Genomic DNA, 17,983 nt, shown 5'->3' on the forward strand with positions numbered 1-17,983 from the left:
TCTCGCTCTCCCTCTCTCTCACACACACACACACACACACACAAAATCCAGTCCTCACACCAGGACCTCTAAAAAAAAAAAACATTCCGCTGAACTATTGCAGTGTAGCGAAAAAACACTCAGGGACAAACTCCTCAGCTCACCACAAAGAGGAAGAGTTGCCAAACAGGGCTGGTGTGTGTGGGTAAGGCTTGGACAAACACATATGGTGTGTATAACAAATGAACTGGATCTAAATAGAGCACGCACACGCACACACACACACACAGGGAAAATGAAGGCTATTTGCTGAGAATGGAGTGAATGGATTAGCGCGTACGTAAGCGTCCAGGTCAGAGGCAGTGGCCGCGGCCTGCGCTGACCTCCCGTGTTTCCTTCCAGCAAACAAAAAAGCCCACGCTGATTAAGGGCTGTGTTTTTATTCAGCCGGGTAATCAAAAGGAACAGGCTCGTTAATATGTAAATCCAATTAAGAGGGCAGCGTGCTGAGGACGAGGCGAGAGAGACGACGAGAGCGAGAGAGTTTCATTGTGTTTTGTGTGTGGGGGTTTTTATTTCCTCTTTTTGCTTTATTTAGAGAGCGTGGATAAACAGGAAACCGAGGGCACCTGAGTGCCAGCGCCGCCCCCCCGTTCTGAACATGTCATAATTAGGAGAACGTTGGGTGAAAGTAAGCCGATCTGCAAGCTCACACCGTGTTCGTGTCATGGGTTGTTGTGAGCTCCTAGATTGGCTAATATTTGGCGAAGATGTATGGTGTAGAGAGGCGAGTCCCAAGATTGATTGATTGAATATTATATTAGTCAGAAATGTAAACAGCGCGTGGTACAGTCAGACATTAAGGCATAAAGCATGACACAAAAGAGTTTCTCCGCAATACGGATGTGGGGTTTAAGGGGTTTAACTTCAATAAATGATGATGACACATAACCACTTGAGCCCTAGAACAGCTCGCGCTGCGATGTGACGCTTTGTGACCTTGTAGATCGTCTATTTTCTGTATTCAAATATATATATATATTGAAATATGTGGCCTATGATGAGATACCCAACATAGTGACGTCAGGTTTAAGACAAGAAAGAACTACTATGATATCAAATGCTTTAATGTGCCGTTTTATATATTTTTGTCTGTTATTAGCTGGTTTTGTATATTCTATAACATGTCAATACATGCTTTACATTTTATTTTATTATTAACATGTCATTAACATTTAGTTTTAATCTAGTATATTATTTTGATGTTACTGTCATATCAAAAGTCCTCTTAGGTACACTACACCATCAGATACTTGTTGCTAAAATGCGTTTATTATTATTTGTAATCTATCCGTACAAAACCTACTAATTAAATCAGCTCCTTTGCAAGCTATCATATCTACTCCACAATAATGTTATTTTTTTGTGTAAACTTGTGTGTGTTTACCTTTTGTACCTTTTTGTGTGCGTCTAACACTGTGTGCATCTGCGTGCCTTTTGTGCGTGTTTGCATGTTGTGTGTACGTGTGTGACAGCGTGTGAGTAATTGTGTGGTTTGCGAGGACGTTGGGAAGAATGGAGAGATGTCACGCTTTGTTTTCCTGCCTGTTGATTCTGAATGTGACCAATTAGTGAAGAGGAGCGTGGGGAGGGGGGAGGGGGAGGGAGGGAGGGGGGTCAGCGAGAGAGAGTGAGAGAGAGAAGAGGGGGGCTCCAACTATTTCACCATGAGTGTCTGGAGTAGTTCTTGGTAACAGAGAGAGAGAGAGAGATAGAGAGCTGAGAGAGAGAGAGAGAGAGAGATTGAGAGAGAGAGATTGAGAGAGAGAGAGAGAGAGAGAGAGAGAGAGAGAGAGAGAGAGAGAGAGAGAGAGAGAGAGAGAGAGAGAGAGAGAGAGAGAGAGAGAGAGAGAGAGAGAGAGAGAGAGAGAGAGAGAGAGAGAGAGAGAGAGAGAGAGAGAGAGAGAGAGAGAGAGAGAGAGAGAGAGAGAGAGAGAGAGGAGGGGGTTGAGGGAGAACATAAACAATAGAAGTTTGGAGGAGCCCCTTCCCTTCAATGGCCAACTGACACAGAGGAGCTGCTGCCTTTGAAAGGACAGCATGGAACGCACCAGAACACAATAGAAGACATGTAATGGACAACGTATGGAGACATGTCCAACAATAGAAGACATGTGATAGACAACGTATGGAGACATGTCCAACAATAGAGGACATGTGTAATGGACAACGTATGGAGACATGTCCAACAATAGAGGACACGTGTAATGGACAACGCATCACGCTTCATTGTTGGACATGTGTCCAACAATGAAAGATGCTCCACTTCAAGTTGTCAACAGAATAGAGCCAAAGGCATCACAGCCCATTAACATCTGCAGGTGATTTGATATATATATATATGTCCCGATCACATTTATTAATCTGTCGCTGGCATCTAAGGAATACGTTCAAGCACTTAAGCAGTAGTGTACTGTACTACAAGCAGTACCTACCCTAGGGAACACAGGAAGAACATGCAAACTCCACACAGAAAGGCCCTTTTGCTAACCCCACCTAGGGTACAGTATGGGCACTGATGACGCGGAGGAGAGTTATTAAATTATTTGTCACATCTGCCCTGTGCACCTTTTGTTTTTTTGTTTAACACAAATTCATTTTGTATTCATAACGTTCCAATGTTCAACTACAGAAACACAATTAGATTGTCAATCGCAATTATTTGAGTGCCAAATTAATCGGCAAGTAAAATGTCGTAATCGTGACATTAGACACGAGTCACCGAAAAAGAGAACCTCTCTCTCTCTCCGGTGACATGAGCAGCATCTTGGGAGCATCCTGGGACACACACCTGTGTTTTGGGGGGGCTCCACCCCAAACACACCTGTCTGACCCACGTTTATTACCAGAGACACGTCTAAGCTCTGATAATACCAGGGCACACACGGTTGATTGTAGGCCTGGTAACTATGAAACCTCAAATATGACAGGTATGTTTTAATGAACGACATGAAACGCGCAACATTGATGTTAAAGATAGCAACAATGTTCTTAGTTTCAATGGGCCCGATTCACTAAGCTGTTTACGCCCATATTTTGAACGTAAAGGAATAAACGCAACTTCCCACGTTAGCAGTCTGATTCGTTCATCTTTTTCGGTGTCTGTGAATTTTGCGGGAGGTCCGCTCTTTCTCAGGTCTGCTCCGAGGCTGACTTACACAGGACCAAAGCTTGCGTATGTCATTAGAATTCTTCTTCATGAAAAATATATTACAACAAATATTTATGTGCCCAACATTTGTCAACACATATAAAAAAATAGAAACGATCTATTGGATGCATATTAAAGCCTAGATATTATGCAAGTTCAACCGATTTTTTCTTCTTTTCAGTTGACGCATTTAGAGCCGCATTATTAGGTCCCTCTGGGAGTCTGACGTTTATGCTTTCATGCCAACTCCAATGACGCGCTATTAAATTATGATATTGATTTGACCACATCAATGAAGCAGTCTTACCTTGATGAGGAGGATACCGAATGATGAAAGCTGTGTCCATTAATACATTTCCAATTCTTATGTAGTGGAGGGTTCGTCCAAAGGACAGAATCCTCTCAGTAATCAATAAAGCTCTGATCTAAGTGATTCCAGCATATTTTTACCTCGGCTAAGGTGAGTGAGTGATTGCTCAGTATAAAGGGCTTATATAATGTCCATTCCAAGTTTTATTAGCCTTTGGTCGTGAAGTTAACTTTGTAAACAAACTTGTTATTTTCATTACACGTGAGAGTCGTCTGTTTGCTTCATAAACACTTAATCACGAGTGACTCGCTTGCGCTGATCTACAATTTGTCATGCGATGCGGTCCGCCGCGTTGTCAGCTTGTAGATCTGTTCATTTTGCAGCGTAATGACGTTTTTCATCTGACGTTATATACTCTATTTCCGGTTGCCTTTTATGGTCTTAAATGGGGCGTGGAAAAATGCAAATGATCTCCACGAGCACTCGCCTCTTACTGTCAGACAAAATGAGGAACACATGTGATCCGCACATTTCAGAGATTTACACACGCAGTGGCGTAAGTGAAATTGTTTTTTGTTAAAAAATAAGTGTTACATAGCTCTATATTCTGACAGTAATCATTGTTATAGTGTTTCCGCATTAACAGGGGTCTCTCCCTGTCTCTACAGCTCTTCAGCAAACAAGAAGATCGATTTTCAGGTCGGGATACCAGTTTCATCCAATCAGACGAGAGACCTCATACGACAAACAAGTGAAATTGGAAGTGCAAAAACAAAACATGCAACTGGAGGACTAAAACTAAATGCATGTACTGTACTGTATATCTGTGTACTGTAAATGTATGTTAAGTACATCGTCTCCGTCGGGGGGAAACCTCATATGTCCAAAACTGTTACTTTTCAGGATTCAAATTCAAAAACAGCAAAAGTAGCAGATCTACAAGCTCAAAACGAACTTGTACTGTAAATCTGCTACTTCTGTGTGACGCTGCAGTATGATCAAGTAGGACATTAATTTACGGGAAAACACAAACAGTTAGAATATGGAGATAAGAGGTTTCTGCGTGAAACAACGATATACACATTACGCGCGCGTGTGTGTGTGTGTGTGTGTTTACCTGCTGTAGGTCCGACAGAGAGTACAGATGGATGTGTTGCAGCAGGTATTCTCTCGGGAAGATCCTGTGAACAACACACACATGGAGAATAGAAGAACAATTAAAACTCAATTAAAACGTTAATGCCAAAAACGGATCTACTGCGACGCACTGTGAGCTAATGAGGCAAATAGCCACAGCAAGTTTATTCGGACGTTACGTCCTTAAAGAGGTGGTGCCATGGTTTTGCACTTTTTCTGTTTTTCATGTGTCCATGAGGTTGATAGAACTTCATTAAGCCCCTTGGTGGTGTTTTTATGGTGTTTTATGTCTTCTCTGACTATTTTGAGTTTCTACCTGGAGGCTGAAACCTTGAGGGTCAAACGTGCCAATAGAAAAACAGCGCTTTAGTGACATAGTAAAAACATCCCCTCCCCCTCATTACCATAACACAACAGGTGTGGGCATGAGGAGGAGGAGGGACTAGGACAGGTGGGTGGCGCTAAGGTGGTGGAGGAGGTGGTAAGGTGAGAACCAGGTATACCTAATGAACTGGAGGCGTGTCCACATAAAAACATAATTTTAACACTTTCTGTACACTTTTTTGAAAAAAATCTTCCTACTAGTATAACCATAATACCTGATGATTATGTTTTAGGGGGGAAAAAAAATCACTGAAAATCACGGCACCCCGTCTTTAATGTAGTCTAGAGGCTAAGTACTAACTCATGTAAAATAACCCAAACAAATGACGGGAAAAGTGTACATTTATTTCTATCCAAAGTTGAGGGTACAGCAACTGCATAGGAAACATAAATAGGGAAAGCATATCTAATCGGGGAGGCCAAGGCCAAAAATGACAAACAAAAAACTCCACCCTACCTGTAAATAAATGGATCCCAAACAAAAATAAGAATCTAACCTCCCTAAGTAAACATAAACAAGAGTCAAAGAGGAATTCAAATAAATGGCAGCACATCCCTACCAATCTTCCCTTGTCTTTACATTAACCCATTAAGACCAGGAAAGCAACCACTTTAACCGTTATTTTATGCTTTGGCTATTCTAGATTCTAGCACTCGGTGCCGCGCTATGAGCTTGTAGATCTGCTATTTTTGAAAAATCTTGAACATGTGTGCAAATCTAAGGATATATATATTTTTAAAGGGATTTTACTTTTTAGGGTCCCTGGAACAAAACATTTTGAGATGGGGGGGTCCACGGCCAAATACATATCTAAAATGTTTTCTAAATCCTAACAGTATGTTGCTATATCAGTGGTGCTCCAACTTGTCCATGTCGAGGGCCCCCAAAATGATGCATTTGTCCACTGACCCCCATCTCAAAATATTTTGTTCCAGGGATTTTGCCTATTATTTGCCCACTTGCAAATATCCTCGCGACCCGGCCCAGAGGTTGAGAGCCACTGGCCCATGCTACTGTTAACTGCATGATAATATTAACCAATCCAAGCCACACACAGCCCACCGGATGCGACCGATGGCTTTTGACCGGTCGCCTAGCAACAGCAGGGCGTTTGGAGGGATCCGTAGATACAGTAAAAACCTATTTGGACGCACATTATGGACAAACACACACACAGGGCTCACATGTACACACTCACACAAAGCATGCGCAAGATGCACGCACACACTCTGTGAGCGCGCGCACGCACACACACACAATGAGTAATGAGTTGTGACGTAAGTCAACAGTGAATGGGGGTAAAAACATGAAGGAACAGATGAATGGAGATAGAGAGAAGCTGTAATCCTGCAACATACTGTAACTGAAACTAATCATTAAGTTTCACAATATCTGGCAAAGCAATAATGACAATGGCTTAGTAATGGTCCTATGCTTATGAAATCATGCTGTAATGGTGATAAGATACAGTGTATGTCACTTGAGGGAATATCAGTTACCATTATCTTTATTCTATTATTTCAGTATGACAGATTGAAAATAACTTTATACTTGAGATTTAACCACTTAAACCCCAGCATCCCGATTCTAGGGGGGAACATTCAGCAAAAATAGCAGATCAACGAGGATACTTTGGTGTAGATCGAAAAAGAGAGTACAGTGCAACTCACTGTACAAAGTATAGAGGGTCTAAGTAGTTAAAGCAGCACTAAGTCACTTTTTTTAAATATATAAAATGTCATTTTGTTCAATCTGTATGGTAGAGTATGTTAATACAATATAACTTACACAATTGGGGTGGTTGCATTTTGATCATGTCAAAGGTCATGTCTCATGTCTCAATGTATCCCCTAAACAAGCAGGCAGGCTCTATTAGCTCAATAGTAAAAATGGCAGGACGTGTGCAGGAAACCGGGTTCAAATCCGGGGTAGAAGAGGAAAGTGCAGCTTTAAACTGAAATGATATTGATAAATTCCAAATATTATCAAAGTATTCCCCGGCACCCCTTTTTAAATGTATTCATTTTAATTATCCCCAGTATCTGAAACAGCTTATGGAACCTTTCAGTTCTACACATCAACCAAGATAGTGTTCACACATTTACTTTGAAGTTCCAATTGCATCGAATTCAGTTGGCCAAAAATAATTTATGTTTAAAGCAATTATGTTTTGTTTCGTTTGCTTTGTCTGTAAAAAATATTTTGTCTTGAAGTGTATTTTGTAATTTGCGGACCCCCTTGAAAACGAGATGGTTCATCTCAAGGGGTTATTCCTAATAAAGAAATGTCAGAGCCCTGGGCCTGGACTTTGGAGTCACAGCACCCACTTCATGCGCTACAGAAACAGCAGATAGGCTCCGGCCCAACAATGGGCCACATGCGGCTCGGGCAAAGCTTCCTTATTATCTGAAATAATTTGCGATCAGGCCATTATGTAATAACAGTGACAGAGGCCCTATGATAGAGCTGGGCAGTGAGTGTAAGGCTGAGGTATTCTCCCATACGGGCCATGTGGATACAGTCTATCTGCTATCTGCTACACACTGACAAGCTGCTGACACGCATATCGTTGCTGTCGGAAGGAAACCTCCCATCTCCACATTTCAAATCTTATTTTCTTTTGGCGTAAATGAATCCCCTACTTCAGTGGTTCTCAAACTGTTTCATGTCAAGGACCCCCAAAATAATATGTATTTGGGCGTGGACCCCCATCTCAAAAATATTTTGTTCCAGGGACCCCCAGAAGCAAAGATTTGAGTTACAAATGTTCAAATATACAGTATATTCAAAGGTTTGCAAAAAAAAAAATCAAGATTTTTCAAAAATAGCAGATCTACAAGCTCATAAATAGCCAAAGTATAAAAAATGGATAAAGGGGTTGAAATTATTGTGACACTTTATTAACTAATTTGGCTGGGGACCCCCTGGTACCCACTCCCCTAAGGACCCCTGGGGGTCCCCGGACCAATGCCCCTACTTCATCATACAAAAGTGCTGCACAAAGGTAGTGAAAATAGCCGATCTACAAGCTCATAATGGAGAAAACAAATGGTTTTGGACATACAAGGTTTCCACCTGACAGCAACGATATGATATCTGTTCATATTGCACTACACTGTATATTGTTACTATGTGACAAAACACATGCATGAGAGCTCTGGGTGGGAGAACTGTGTGTGTGTGTGTGTGTGTGTGTGTGTGTGTGTGTGTGTGTGTGTGTGTGTGTGTGTGTGTGTGTGTGTGTGTGTGTGTGTGTGTGTGTCTCGCCACTACCCAGCATGGCTCCATGTTAAATCCAACCTAATCTGTGATGAGTGTCATACACAATACAAGTACTGTACAGTGTGTGTGTGTGTGTGTGTGTGTGTGTGTGTGTGTGTGTGTGTGAGACATGCCCTACATGCGATCCAGACACCTCGCGGTGTTAGGCACCACTGATAAACGCCACTGTTTGACACGTAACTATGGGTTACCAGACACATACACACATACACACAAACACGCACATGCGCACGTGCACACACACACACACACACACACACACACACACACACACACACACACACACACACACACACACACACACACACACACACACACACACACACACACACACACACACACACACGTATGAGCACGTTTATCAGATGCTATAGATGACCACACCCTACTGTTAAGCCTATGGGCAAGTTTGTGTTTGTCTTGATAACAGTACTCCAGTACTTGACAACTACCATTTACTGATTAGATTACACACACACAGTATCCTCATAGTACCTGATATTATTTGATTCAAGACTTTAGTTTACTCTTCTCTATCCGTCTCTTTCCCTCTATACCCTCCGTCCCCCCCCCCTCTCACTCACACACACACACACACACACACACACACACACACACACACACACACACACACACACACACACACACACACACACACACACACACACACACACACACACACACACCATTCATTAAGTGTGTGTATCTAGCTATCATTAAGTGATTAGTCTACAGTATAATGAAGGAGGGAGTGTGTATGTGTGTACACAATGTGTGTGTGTGTGTGTGTGTGTGTGTGTGTGTGTGTGTGTGTGTGTGTGTGTGTGTGTGTGTGTGTGTGTGTGTGTGTGTAACATCGCCAATAAACTCTGTCCTGGAAATATGGGGCGTCAGGGAGCTGTGTGTGTTTTCTGTGTGTGTGTGTGTGTGTGTGTGTGTGTGTGTGTGTGTGTGTGTGTGTGTGTGTCTCTAACACACACACAGGACAGACAGACACACCTGTGGCTATTTGTTGACCAATCAGTGGACAATAATCACGAGCAGTGTCGACCAGAATGACTTAGTTAGTGGTCAGAGGTGAGAGGCGGAGTCAAATCTATGAACCACATTAACCCCTGCTCTAGATCGGCTATTTTCAGCCTAAAGATTTGGTGTAGAGAGCCAGGATTCCCCTCCCTCTCACCCAGCCAGCCCCCAGCCATCACATGGCCTCGCTGCAAACCGGACATTCCGTGCGAGGATCGGCCTCAACAGCCATCTTCTCATCCACAAGACATTGTGAAGTCACTTCGCTCTCGTCCAAGCGAAGGACGAACATGACAAGGTTTAGCTGTTGGGGTTGGAGGAGTCATGTCTGATTTATGCTTCGTCGTGCGCCTGTGGCACGCGATGGAACATAAGCCGATCTACAAGCTCACAACGGGTGGCAGTGCGACGCACTCATAGTCTATAGACTGTATAAATGAGATGGACAAACCCCCTCCGCTGCTTTCTACAGACCGAAAACGAAGCCGATTGTTGCAAGACTGTAGGTCCGCCATCTTTCAATACGCGTCAGAATGAGACCAGACCATTATTGGTTGGGTAGCTTGTCAATCAAGAGCGGGGGGCGGGGAATGAATGCTATTGGTTGTGTAGCTTGTCAATCAAATCATCCCGCCCCTCCTAGAGAATAGCCTATTTTATCGTCAATTTTATAATAAATAGGACCATAATTTAGCAAAACGCATATCCTGATGATTGAAAGGAGACTTTAAACTAGCGACTGGAAGCATATAGAATTTATGACAATTTTTATTACAGTAAGAAAATCTAGTCTAAAGTTTGTCAAAAAACCCATTCACTTGCGTTAAAATAAATTCTTTCTGACACCGCAGGTCGGCGCAGGGTAAAACAGCGCCACTCTGGCCATTTTGTCGGCCTCATCGTAAATATCTAAGACTTGCCCCTTGGACGCACTTGGAGCTTGTAGATCTGCTATTTTCGGATAAGGGTTATGGTAAAAATGGCATTCATAAAATCTCTATCCTAAAATATTGACGTCCTCACAAGTATAGTAATAAAAGTATGAGAGTGTGTGTGTGTGTGTGTGTGTGTGTGTGTGTGTGTGTGTGTGTGTGTGTGTGTGTGTGTGTGTGTGTATGGGGGTCTCCTCAGATCCCCCTCGCAGTAGAGTGATGACCAGGGGAATGTTTTAGCGCCACAGCGCTCATTAATCCTGTACTGTTTGGATGTGGCGGGGCACTGGCTAATGGGATGGAGGTAAACACGCACACATGCACAGTCGCACGCAGGGCATGCGCACACACGCGCACGCACGCACGGTCGCATGTAGGGCATGCGCACGCACACACGCACGTACACAGTGCATGTATACACACAGAGACATGCACACAGTGCATGCAGTGCAAACGCACGTAGTGCATGCACACACGCACGGACACACGACACTCCACCCAAACTTGAAGGGACACAGCAGTAAGACTGAGACGTCTTGCTATATTCATATGAGGTTGCTGATAAGACTGTGAGCCCTCTGTACTAAAAACACACTAATGCCTCATTTATTCCAGATTTATTACAGTCTCGGAATATTCATTAGGTTTTTGTTAAAAGGTTAAAGCACTACATTCTGATAGTAATCATTGCTATAGTGTTTGTTCAGTAACAGGATGTCTCTCCAGCTCTTTCACCCATTAAGACCTGGAACTGTGTAGCTAAAAAGCATTATTTTACATTTTGGGCTATTCAAAAATAGCAGATATACAAGCTCATAGCGCGAGTGCCGCACTATGAGCTTGTAGATCTGCTATTTTTGAAAAATCGTGAAAATGTGTGCAAATCTTATGAATATATATATTTTTAAAGCGAACATTTTTAACTCAAATCTTTGCTTCTGGGGGTCCCTGGAACAAAATATTTTGATGGGGGTCCGCGGCTAAAAACATATCATTTTGGGGGTCCTTGACATGAAAAAGATTGAACACCACTGATATAGAAACATACGTTTTTCAGAAAACTGTTGAGATTTAGGAGACATGTAGAATCGGCTTCAGGTCTCAATGGGTTAATAAACAGAAAATACATTTTCAGGTAGGTGACAACATTTCAGCCAATCAGGTGAGAGTACCCATTTATCAGCTTAATTTTTCTATAGTGTTCCAGTTCCAATTGTGTCTGCTCATTTCTTTGTGTCATCACTTCCAATTTCACTTGTTTAAAGGGTCTACACCATGAATTTTAACTTTTTCTTAATTTTTGTGTGTTTTTGGTCTCCCCCACCTCTCTTCTGTTCCAACAAATACCCGACTTCGAGCATGCAGGCTTTCATAGGCTATCTGTGGTTTTCATGTAAATTGGTCTGAAAACAGTCCGTCAGATTTGTTCCCCCACCCTACGTCACGTCTGGGAACAATTCCTCCCGTTTTTCAGTTCTAAAAAAAAAAAAAAAAAAAAAAAAAAATCATTTTTAATTTTTTTTCTTATTTTTTCCACACAGAACCAGGACATGACATGCATACAAACTGGCTCAATAGCGCCCCGTGCCAAACAGGACAATGTGGTATTGCAGGTGAAAGTGCTTTATAAGCCAGAGAGAAGTTAGTTGGAATGAGTATATCTGAGTCTTGATTTAGGCTCAAACCTTTTGAAAAACGTTTGAGGGACATAAACAATATGATATCAAATATTATTATTATTTTTTAAATTCATGGTGTAGCTCCTTTAATCTGTATCCTGTCTGAGTTCTCCATCCTGATAGGATAAAATTGGTATCCCGACTCAAAACGCATTTTCTGTTTAATAAACAGCTGGAGAGACATGGAGACTCCTGTTACTGAACAAACACGTTATAGCAATGAGTACTATCAGAATATAGAGCCATTTAAAATTGTGGAAGATCTCTCTCTCTCTCTCTCTCTCTCTCTCTAGCTCTCTCCCTCTCTCCCTCTCTCTCTCGTAGTGAAAATAGCATATTATCCGGTTTTCTTTCATTCTACAATGTAACTGGTGGTGTTATGTTATGTGTTGAAGAATCAGAAGAAGAACCATGAATCAGACTGGTGACTGAGGAGGGCCAGGAGAACATGGCCGCCATGTGTGAGCCAGTGACCCGAGCTGGAGCACGGAGCATCCATCAGCTCACAGACAGCCTTTTAGTGTGGGATCCCTCTCTTATAAACACACACACACACCCCAAAGACACACACACACACGCGCACATGTTTGTATTACTATATTTGTGAGGACATAAACGCTTTAGCACAGAGATTTTATGAATGCCATTTTTACATGGCTTTTGCATTTTTAAGCCTTAATCTCAAAGCCTATTAGCCTATTTCTTTTTGCGGTGTGACATCAGGGCACAACTAAATATAAAACAGACATAACTCCAACGCTAACCCCTAAACCTGACTTCTAAATGTCTAATCCTAACCTGAATCTTTTTCTTTTTTTTTCTAACACACACACACACACACACACAAGCACGGTATGCAGACGAGGATGCAAGCATACATAAGTGTATGAACAAAAGTAAACAGATGAACCAATGTACAATGATGTGTACTGTACAAATGTGCCCTTGCAGGCATACACACACACACACACACACACACTCAACACACACACACACACACACACACACACACACACACACACACACACACACACACACACGACATACAAAGGGAGATGACCCTTCTCAGTTAGAATGATCCATGTTGACACCTACATGCTGTCAACATTCCACACTTCTGTATTACAGTCCACCTGCTCTACAGTGGTTTGGCGCGCACACACACACACACACACACACACACACACACACACACACACACACACACACACACACACACACACACACACACACACACACAGAGTTCCACAGATAGCCGATCTACAAGCTCACGACGCCTTGCAATACATTGTATATTTATTTTTCATAACAGAGGTATTAAAAAGGTCTTAAAATGCCTTAAATTGTCACTTTAGTAATGTGCAGATACCCTGTATACACTTATACTGTATGTTGGTTTGTTTGAGTGAGAAAACAATGTTGCACATGAAGCAAATCATCTGGGGAGTGGGGACCCCCCCTATAGTCATTTGGGGACCCCCCCTGGGGGTACCGACTCACCCTTTGAGAACCCCTGCTGTAGAGAGCAGTAGGTAGTGTTGTACATCAGTGGTTCTCAAAGTGTGGCCCGGGTGTCCTTCGGGGGTTCCAAGCAAAATGTGTTAATACTATCATAATCATAAAAAAAAAAGAATCCCAATATTTTTCTAAACAAATTTAAAAAATAGCAGATCAACAAGCTCACAGTGCATCACTTTGTGCCATGCTGCGAGCTTGTACATATACTATATTTGAAAAATATCAAAGATTTTTTTAACACAAATCTGGGGACCCCTTCCACAAAGCATTTTCAGATGGGGGGGGTCCGTGGCCAAATGCATATCAATCTGGGGGTCCTTGGCATAAAAAACGGTTATAGAAGCGCTGGTGTCCAGTACCTGCGTCGCAGGTCCTCGGCCACGGTGGCTCTGCAGCTGAACAGGTAGGCTCTGAGGGACTGCAGCTGCTGCCTCAGACGCAGCACGGTGCTCAGGGCCTCACAGTGATCGTACAGACACGGGTTCAACTGCTGCACGTCCAGCAGAGGCTCCTCATACACAAACTCCAGGAACTCCTTGGCCTGCTTGGACACCTGCACAACACACACACACACACACACACACACACACAAATATATATGCATGCACGCACACACATATGCCAGGGTTATCATACTATAATTCTAGTAACCTCTGTAGTGGTGAGTGAGTAGGTGAAGCTACCCGGTTCTCCTCAGTGGCTGGACCAATTGCTCTGATTTTGCACACAGCCATTGACCATTACCATCTGAACTTAACTGTGAAGCCCGTTTTTCAATTTCATCAAATCTCAGCTTCTTATTAGCGTTTATGTGTCAAACAATGTCGCCTCCCGGGTTGCCAGATCATGTGCGCATATCCCCCCACGGATGCGTCGACCGGGTATGGTCTAGTCATAGTTAATTAAAACAAGAAATGTAGTTAAATTAAATGAAAACAAAAACAAGGCTTTCCAAAAAAAAAACATAACTGAAACTGTGTTTAGAAAAATAATTACAACTAACAAAAATCTTAGAGAAAAAGTCTGTAGTTTAAGTCTTTGTCAAAAATCGTTAAGAAATCGCACAATTAAAGGAGACATCCGTTAATTTTTAGTGTTATCTTTGATATGTGGCAAATCCCTTACCAACGTAGAAATGCCCATTGATTTACTCCACAAATCCCCCTGTCGACCCCCACCGTTGGCATAATACGAGGCGCGACGATAGCCCAAATTCGCCTATTTTAAACAAATGCAAAGTCTGTTTTTTTTCTCCTAGCACTCATTGTGGAGCCCCATGAGACCCTTACGGGCGATGAAATCCCGACAAGCTAACCGCTAATAACAGAAAGAGCTAACGCTGGCTGCTTATCTCTCTGCCTGGCAACACCAGGTTGCCAGGTTTCGGAGAGAAACAAGCAACGAGCGTTAGCCCGTTGCTTGTTAGCCCTGCACTTCTCACTTACAGTATTTGATTAATAGAAAAAGTAATCAAAATAATATTTGCTAAGAAGAAAAGTCGTTAGTTGCAGCCCTACGCTGACACACTCGGGGTCGGTATGGGCGACGTGTCTGGATGCTGGTGGGTCACACCCACCTTGTGCTTGCTGGTGTCCCAGTTATGCAGCAGCCGTGCGGGGATGAGGAAGGCGTTGTCCTGGTGACAGCTGTGACAGTAGTACCAGCCGCTGTAGCAGCACACCTTGGCTTTGCCCCGGGACAGGCCTACGGGACGCTGACAGCCTGAGAGCGGATACAGGGCGAGGGTCAGTATAATGGAGCTGTACAGTACACTCAGGGATTCACCCATTAAGACCGGGAATGCATCTGTGTCTTTTTAAGATTTCATCTTTTTTTTCTTTTTGTGAACATCTTTGAATATATATATTCTACAAACAGTTGACAAAAATGCATGTGCAAAAGAAAATGCTTCAATTCACAACGTATGTGAATCAAACGTAATAAAACAAAGTTTTTGTATATGAAAATGAACATTACAAACTTAGGAAACTATGTTATGGCTAGATGCTGTAAACAGATTTAATATACATGAAAAGAACATTACAAATCATATCATTGTCACACAGTGGTTGCAAAAAGGTTACAATCAATAACGGTCGGTCGGTCGGTCGGTCGGTCGGTCGGTCGGTCGGTCGGTCGGTCGGTCTGTCTGTCTGTCTGTCTGTCTGTCTGTCTGTCTGTCTGTCTGTCTGTCTGTCTGTCTGTCTGTCTGTCTGTCTGTCTGTCTGTCTGTCTGTCTGTCTGTCTGTCTGTCTGTCTGTCTGTCTGTCTGTCTGTCTGTCTGTCTGTCTGTCTGTCTGTCTGTCTGTCTGTCTGTCTGTCTGTCTGTCTGTCTGTCTGTCTGTCTGTCTGTCTGTCTGTCTGTCTGTCTGTCTGTCTGTCTGTCTGTCTGTCTGTCTGTCTGTCTGTCTGTCTGTCTGTCTGTCTGTCTGTCTGTGTGTGTGTGTGTGTGTGTGTTAGTGATTAGCTGTCCAGGGGACTCCGAGTTGATGTGAATAACGATGTTGCTCTGAGCAGCTAATCATTACAGAAGGAAACGAGGTTCACTAGGGGTGTGCCGATACACTAATTTCACGAAACGATACGATACGATATTTGGCTCACAACTTCGATACGATTTCGATACGATACGATACGCACTTTTTTTATTATGAAAATATATGGAGGAGAAAAAAAGAAAATGCAAACAAATAATTCTGTTTTTGCATTATTCAGACATGCAAACTTGTAGCTTTTCAGCTACAATAACCGTTTTGAATCCAAATAGTGTGACACCTGACCCGAAAAAAAAAACATGTTGTCACTCTTTTCACTTCGGGGCCGTTTGCATGCCTGATTATTATGATTGTGTTTTTTCAAAAACGATATTTTTTTTTCCCAAAACGATACATATCGTCGCGAAAACGTATCGCGATATATCGCGGGACGATATATCGGCACACCCCTAAGGTTCACTGAAGAAGCATCCAAGTGGCGTCTAAACTCACTGTTAAAGTGTGTCCATTTGCAGCCCCCACTCCTCCACTAAAAAGCAACAACACCCTCACAGATAACTGAACAGGCCTCATATCCTTGTTTATTCCAGATAGTTCAGGCCCCTGAACGCCTTCAGGGGTCCTTGAGGGGCCTCCAGGGCTCCCCAGCTAAATGACTGAACCAAAATGACTCTTACGGGTGTGCAAATTCTATTTTTTACACTCTCAGCGTTCAAGGATTTTAACCCATTAAGACCTGAGGCCGCTTCTAAACATTTTCAAAATCCTAAAAAAAAAATCGGAAAAAATATTTAAAAAAAATGTTCAGGATTTTTCAAAAATGGCAGATATACAAGCTCATAGCGCGGCACTCGGTGCCGCGCTATGAGCTTGTAGATCTGCTAATTTTTGAATAGCCAAAGAAATCTAAAGTGACAGAGATGCGTTCCAGGTCTTAATGGGTTCAAATGTAAATGGTGCATTTATATAGTGCCTTTATCAAAAAAGCACATTACAATGTACATTACGTTCACACAGCGACGGTGGAGGAAAACCACGCAAGGCACCAACCTGCTCATCGGGAGCAGTTAGGGGTTCAGTGCCTTGCTCAAGGACACTTCCGACACTTAACCCACTACCACCTGAGCCCACTGGTGCCCCCCTGCACTGTGACCTGGTGCTGTGGAGCACTCTTAAAAAATGTAGGGCTGCAGATAAGGGACAACTTCAGATATTTACATACTAGTCCTTATCTAGACGACGATGCAATGATCAGGAATCTTCTCCACCGTTAACTGTGAAATTAAACATATACTGATGATGATATAAGTATTGTTTGTATTTGATTCTTCCACTCCACATTTAGCTGTTCAACACACAGACTTCTCATATTTAGTGGTTATGAGAATGCCAAATCATAATTCTTACATATAGCTCATGTTTTTTTTCACATTATTTGGATTCCCAGCGTTGAAAATGATCTGTTGTCCTGTCTTTAAAGACGTTGTAGCAGCCTCTAGGAGCAAATCGTCACTGTTGGGTGGAAACCTTGTTCCTTTTTTATTATTTGTAAAACATGTGAAAATAGTGAAAATATCCGATACAAGCTCACACCGCATCGTGGTTGTGAGCTAGTGTCGGCTATTTTTTGCAAATTTGTGTGACACTCTTGTATGTTGAAGTAAGGCGTAAATTTACGAAACAAAACATAGAAAGTTGACATTTGGAGATATGAGGTTTCTACGCGACAGCAACAAAGTGACTTAACACAGCGCGCTGCTGCTTTGTGTCCTTAGTTGCCATGGTGAATAATGCAACAACCAGGTTATTTTTAGGGACAATGTAACCGAGTGTTTTCATACAATGACAAATAGTAAAATATGTGATGGCTACAATCGTGCGTCACTGCTTCAAAAACTGCTTCAGAATTATGAATAAGCCAAAAAACCCTGAAATCAAGGTGGTGAATAATGCCCCGCGAAATGTTCGGCGTAAAATATTCTGTTAACATCATTAATCCATACTCTCAACTCTGGGGTCAATGCGGCAT

General features: G+C 42.5%; 1 protein-coding gene across 2 annotated transcripts in view; it reads right to left on the reverse strand.

Annotated features, from left to right (window-relative positions):
- The window catches only part of plekhm3 (pleckstrin homology domain containing, family M, member 3), an 86,752-nt gene that overhangs the window by 12,663 nt on the left and 56,106 nt on the right, over positions 1-17,983 (reverse strand). For both annotated transcript variants that reach the window (XM_084084350.1, XM_084084351.1), the window contains exons 10-12: positions 15,036-15,181; positions 13,819-14,012; positions 4,618-4,681 (exon numbers count right to left, since the gene is read on the reverse strand). In XM_084084350.1, coding sequence (XP_083940476.1) covers positions 4,618-4,681; positions 13,819-14,012; positions 15,036-15,181 — 404 coding nt within the window. The remainder of the gene's footprint in view (positions 1-4,617; positions 4,682-13,818; positions 14,013-15,035; positions 15,182-17,983) is intronic.

The sequence above is a fragment of the Gymnoscopelus microlampas genome (assembly GCF_963454915.1).
Source record: "Gymnoscopelus microlampas genome assembly, chromosome: 17".
In the NCBI taxonomy this organism is placed as follows: Eukaryota; Metazoa; Chordata; class Actinopteri; order Myctophiformes; family Myctophidae; genus Gymnoscopelus; species Gymnoscopelus microlampas.